At 52.8% G+C, this 6,193-nt stretch overlaps 1 protein-coding gene across 1 annotated transcript in view; it reads left to right on the top strand.

Annotated features, from left to right (window-relative positions):
- The first annotated feature begins 1,361 nt into the window (after window positions 1–1,361).
- The window catches only part of IKBKB (inhibitor of nuclear factor kappa B kinase subunit beta), a 46,568-nt gene continuing 41,736 nt past the window's right edge, over window positions 1,362–6,193 (top strand). Inside the window, exons 1-2 of the mRNA XM_065899976.1 lie at window positions 1,362–1,378; window positions 1,945–2,067. Coding sequence (XP_065756048.1) covers window positions 1,963–2,067 — 105 coding nt within the window. The 5' untranslated portion in view covers window positions 1,362–1,378; window positions 1,945–1,962. The remainder of the gene's footprint in view (window positions 1,379–1,944; window positions 2,068–6,193) is intronic.

Here is a 6,193-nt window from a genome sequence, read left to right as displayed (position 1 = left end):
TAGCTTATTTATTTAATACGTTGTAGTTTGTACCTCTTAATTCCCTACCCTTATCGTGCCCCTCCCCCTTTCCATCTCCGCACTGGTAGCCCCTAGTTTGTTCTCTATATCTGTGAGTCTGCTTCTTTTTGTTATATTCACTAGTTTGTTGTATTTTTTACATTCCACATATATGTGATACCACACAGTGTTTGTCTTTCCCTGTCTGACTTATTTCACTTAGCATAATACCCTCCAAGTCCACCCATTAATACTGCCTACATTTTAAAGAAGAGAAATGGCTGCTTAGAATGGTCTAAGTATCAATAACTTGCCCTAAATTCTCAGAGGTTCTCAACAGCAGTACCCGGATTCAAAATCCAGTTTGCTCCCTTCTGAACTTACTAGTATGCTACTTTTAAGAGTGTGCACCCAAGAACCAGCTGCTGCGGTTTAAACATCAGATCATCATCCTCTCATAAGGCTGTGACTTTGGGATAAAGATTTTTCGCTCTGTGTGTCAGTTTTCTCATCTGTAAAATGGGGATAATAATAATGCAGTACTGTCCAATTTGTAGGACGGTCTTGACAATTGGATGGGGAAATCCAAGTACGGAATTTAGACAGTGCCAGGCACTCAGTAAGCACTCTATAAAGTGAGCTATTATCTTCAGGTTGCCCTTAATACTTTTTTTCCTGCTTGAGTAAATATACCAACACACACAGGCCTCTCCTTTGTCTGCTAACATGAGGCCCTCGAACTGAGACAGTCAATAGTAAAAACCTAATTATGATGCCAAGTAGGTAGGTGATGACCGATTAACAGCAGCTGTTCTCACAATTTCCAGACGTCATGGGGCTGAACCTGCAGTTCTGTGTTACGCTACTGGATTTTTTCCCTTGTTCTTTATTTTTTTAAGGAGGAAACGGGGGCTGTCACTCCTCCTAGGGACGACAGGTGTGACTTATCATTCTCGATATGAGCCAAGGAGCCTCCAGACAGGGCAGGGAGCGCAGCCCGATAACAGGAGGCCCACGGCAATTCCTGTAAACTGTCCCTAAACCAGTCCTAGCAGGGGCCGGGAAATTCCCCCAGTTCAAAGTCTAGGAAGCGTGTCAGGCTGACCCCGGCGGTGCCAGGTGAGGAAATCCCCACGTTCCCTGTCCCAGAAGTCGCCCAGGTCTAAGTCGCTAAGTCTAAAGAGAACTCTGGCGTTTCTTAGGGCTGGTCACCAGGCGGAGCAGGGCGGGGCCTGGGCCGCGCAGTCCCTTTAAGGCCGCAGCCCACGTGCTCCGTGACGTCATAGTAGGAAGTGTTTGAGGAAGTGGCGCTCTGCTGGCGGGTTTGAGATTCCCGCACTTTAATGTCGTCTGGGTGGCGCCCGCGCCCCGCCGCCAGGTGAGTCCCTTGGGCGGGCGCCCCCGGTGTCACCTGCCCGGCGGGCTCGCACCCCTCCTCTCCGAGGCTCGCGGAGACGCCCGTGACGGGTTCTGAGTCAGGGGTTCCTGGGCAGGGGGAGCTGGGAGGCCCCGGAGCCCGGCCCCGGCGGGGTGGTGCCGGGTGGCGGCCGCGAGGCGGGGGCCCGGGACGGGGCGGTGATTCGTCCGCGCCGCGGTGACGCAGGGACCGCGGGGAGTTGGGAGGGGAGGCGCCCGGGCGGGGTCCCGGCTGGGGAACCCCTTGCAGGTCCTGGGCAGTGGGGCGCCCTGTCCTTTGAGGGACTCTCCTCCCTGCTGCTTCCGTACAGCTTGGGGAGGGGGCCGTCGGTGGAGGGGCTGCGAAAGGCCGGAGTTGGCCACCAAAACCAAAACCAAACCAAACAACCTGGTTTATGTACGAGGTGAAAACCACTTCCGATTTTTCTCCTTTCACATGGAAGGTCTGTAGTATCTCTTGTCCATCTCCTTGTGTTCTATTCTTCCTTAACTTTCGCTTTTTGTCCCCCACCGCCAAATTGCTTACAGAGTTAGCAGGACATCATTATGAGCTGGTCACCTTCCCTGCCAACCCAGACATGCGGGGCCTGGGAAATGAAAGAACGGCTTGGGACAGGGGGATTTGGGAACGTCATCCGATGGCACAATCAGGTAGGCCCGGTGCCGCTGGGAAGAGCTGGGGGCGGCGGGGTTGGGGGCAGGCTCCCCCCTCACTGCCTCTGCCCGACCCTGGGCTCCCTGGGTGAACGGGGCTCACCTTGGCCATGGGCTTCTTGGGAGAGAGTGAGAGAGGGGGCCTCAGGGCCCCTAAGCTGACTCTAGGTTAGTGGTCTCCAAGCTTTAATGACTGTGTCACCTAAATAAATATTAAAAAAAAAAAGTTTAAGCTTTCAGCTTCAGTTATATATATTGAAAATTATATATCTATGCTAACCTTAGACTAACACCTACTAATACATTGTGTAGTAATATATTACATGTTATGAAACATGCAAAAATAGAAAAATCTAAAGTGTGAAAATAATAAAATATTTTCAAATGTTTGAAAAGAATTTAAAAAATATTTAAAGTACTTACCAATTATGATGTCTTCCCAGTATTGTTTGCAATACTTCATAGCACGAATTATACAGAGACACACGAAAGTGAGAATTATCGGTAAGGATGGTGGGTGAACATCCGTATTTCAAATAATTTTTATAGTTTTGAATTCTTTGGACCGATTTGTTTATAGCTCTGCTAGATCCTGATTTTTTTTTTTTTTTTTTTGCGGTACGCGGGCCTCTCACTGTTGTGGCCTCTCCCGTTGCGGAGCACAGGCTCCGGACGCGCAGGCCCAGTGGCCATGGCTCACGGGCCCAGCCGCTCTGCGGCATGTGGGATCTTCCCGGACCGGGGCACGAACCTGTGTCCCCTGCATCGGCAGGCGGACTCTCAACCACTGCACCACCAGGGAAGTCCTGATTGTTTTGTTTTAAACATCTTTATTGGACTATGATTGCTTCACAATTGTGTGTTAGTTTCTGCTGTATAACAAAGTGATCCTCATTGTTTTTATTCCTTATGTGTCTGACGTGAGTTTCTCATCCCACAAGCGTTAGGTCTTCCATATTACTGTTTGTTTGTACTGGTGTTACATGCACTGAAATTCTCCACAGCAGTGTCTTTAAGCCATTCGTCCATTTTATGAGAGTTATTTTGTTAAAATCGGATAATACCATCCATAATTCTACCAAAATGGGGCACATGGAACCTGCAGCACGTCCTCCATCCCCTGCCTATGGAATGCCCATTTTCCTTGGGATCCCTCGAGTGTCAGAAGCAGCACGTGTCCTGACAGATGATCTGAGGACGGTGCTGTACGGTTAATATCAGGAAAGCTTCATTTCTTGTTTATTTTTTGGATTCCAGTCTTGGGAAACCCCTACGTATACCCAATTTGGAGACCACTGCTTGAGGGAACCCCCTCTCACCAAATAGATAATACTAGTTTCTTGACCCAAAATTCAGACATGCCAGAGCCCCTGAGGGAAGAAGGCTCCTGCTTTTTAATCAAGGGCCGCGAGCATCTTTTTGGACTCAAGAGATGGAAAATTTTGTACCGCTTCCCAGGAGCCTGGCTGCAGCCAGCAGGGAGGGTCATCCAGGCCCCCGGCCAGCCATGGCAGAGGGCTATCTCAGACAGCCACCCTCCTGTATCAGCTGGAAGGCCCTGCCCTGAACCCTGTCAGCTCTGAGTGGATGAAGCGGCCCCTGGAGGAATGTGAGAGCCAGAGCTGGAGGGCAGAGGACAGTCCTGCAGCTGGTAATTCTTACACTCACCCAGGAGACGCCAATTCCAGCCAACCCTGTGGCTGGGACGGGGTTGGGGGAGGGGTGCAGGGGGTGCAGCCAGGGGCCTGGCATCAGGACAGGAGAGTCAGATCCTTCCACAGCCCCACGCAGACCTGGGCCGGGCTGCTTCCAGATAGGCCAGGACTTCTGGAGTCTTGACTATAGCAAGTGTCCCGCTGCAGCTGAACTGGAGACGTCTTGGTTTCCTGCAGGAGGAGTTCTATCAGGATGTGCCGAGTGTCTGCCACGTCTCACCCCAAGTGGCCTCCATCTGCTCTCTGGGCTTGGAATACGCTTGTCAGTTGGAGTTTGTTTCTGGCTTTATAGCTGTGAGCCCAAGAGAGTGTGTGTGTGTGTGTGTGTGTGTGTGTGTGTGTGTATGTGTGTGTATATGTATGTGTATGGACTTGTTCTCTAGAATTACTGCTTTCCTGTTTCTTCTCCTGTTCAGAAACCTTAATTTTAGAAAGCCAAAGGCCGAGCTCTCGTTCTCCTGTTTGCGGCCCCTCCACTCCCTGCCTCTCCCCCGTCGGCTCCCAGCTGAGCCCTGTGTGGGACGAGCCCCTCTCTCCTGGACGTCTCTGTGTGCATTCTGCCCCTGCCTCCAGGACCCCGTGTAGACCACCTCCCACAGAGCCGGCAGGCAGGACCCCTCGTCCCACGGGAGCTGGTTCTCACTGAACCCTTCACCCTCGCTCGTTCGGGCAGCCTCGCGCACTGCGTGGTTTTCTGCCTAGGGGTGTTTCCATCAGCCTGGGCTCTGCCTGGCTTTGGGCTTCTTTCACTGCCCACCCCCCACCAGAGACTCTCTTCGTGTTACACGTGTGTGAGGTGCACAGGGTCATTCACTCTTGGTTTCTGGAGAAGGGAAAGAGCCATTCATCAAGTGTTATAAATGTAAGCTCCCAGCTGTGATCATTGCGACCCAGGAGAGGGGCCCGGTGCAGTGAGACCTTGTACTGGAGGCCGGGGTCCGTCAGGGGGTCTGGAAGGCTGCCCCAAGGAAGCAGCGCTGGACAGGAGCCCTGAGGGTTGGTGGAAGCTAGCCAGGCAGAGAAGGCGGGAGGAGGATTCCAGGCCCAGGGCGTGGCCTGTTCACAGCCCCTTGGGGGGGGGGGGTTGGGAGGGGTAGGTCATGGCAGGTGGATGTGAGCGGAAGGGCTGAGAGGGGAAGGACTGCTTCAGGGAGCCCCGCTTGGGCTGCAGGAACACATGGCAGGGCCCAGGCAGTGCTGGGCTGGGAGGTCAGCTCTCCGAAAAAACTCCCCTACTCCTGCAGCGTGAAGGCTCCCACCGCGGCTTGTTTCTTGCCGCTGGCGGTTTAACCTCCTTTCTCACCGAGTTCCTGGGTATTAGCAGTCAGCTCTCGGGATCCGGTACTGGGCCCCCACTGGCACTGCCCCGTCTGTTGGGGAGACCAGTTAAGTAAGAGGTTTCCAGAGCAGTCCGGGTGCGAGATTGGACTGGGCTGATGGTGGTGGACGTGGGGGGAAGTGGGCAGATTTAAGAGCTTTTCAGGGTGACATTGGCAGGACACAGGGGTGGAGTGGACAGCGAGGGGCTGGGGGAGAGGTGTCTAGCGTTCCCAGGTGTGTCGTGAGCACTGGCCCGGGGCCTGGCTCCGTCCAGGAAGCACTCCAGGTCCTCCGGGCGTTCCCCCCTTGGGGAAATCCCTGGGCTGCTCTGGGTGCTTAGGGGAGGGTCTTTAATCGGTGTTCAGAATCAGAACACAAGCGTGCTTTCAGAACCTCTGGAGGAGAGCAGCTGGGATAGGGTGGTGGTTACTTAACTCCAGTCGGGCACAGTAATTGCTTGTATTCGACATGACAGCCATGTACGTTTTCCTAATACGCCATGTACCTTGTCTACAAGAGAGAATATTTGTCCTTCATCACAGGAGAAGCATAAAGGAGCCTAAGCATTGGTGTCCTCAGTCAGATGAGTCAGACTAATGATCAGAGCCACCATTTTTTTTTTCAGTATTTTTAAAATTAATTAATTTTAATTTTTGGCTGCGTTGGGTCTTTGTTGCTGCGTGCGGGCTTTCTCTAGTTGTGGTGAGCGGGGGCTACTCTTCGTTGCCGTGCAGGGGCTTCTCATTGTGGTGGCTTCTCTTGTTGCGGAGCACGGCCTCTAGGCACGCGGGCTTCAGTAGTTGTGGCTTGTGGGCTCTAGAGCGCAGGCTCAGTAGTTGTGGCGCACGGGCTTAGTTGCTCCGCGGCATGTGGGATCTTCCCAGGCCAGGGCTTGAACCCGTGTCCCCTGCACTGGCAGGTGGATTCTTCACCACTGCGCCGTGAGGGAAGTCCAGACCCATCATTTATTGAGAACGTCCTGTATGCCAGCATGGGCGAGGTGTTTTCACATGCGTTATCTCCAGTCTGCTCAACCACCCTAAATGGAAGTACTGTTGTCTTTACTCCCATTTTATAACTGAGGAAAC

This window comes from Phocoena phocoena, chromosome 21 (assembly GCF_963924675.1).
Source record: "Phocoena phocoena chromosome 21, mPhoPho1.1, whole genome shotgun sequence".
NCBI classification, from domain to species: Eukaryota; Metazoa; Chordata; class Mammalia; order Artiodactyla; family Phocoenidae; genus Phocoena; species Phocoena phocoena.
This window is presented reverse-complemented; position numbering and strand designations above follow the sequence as displayed.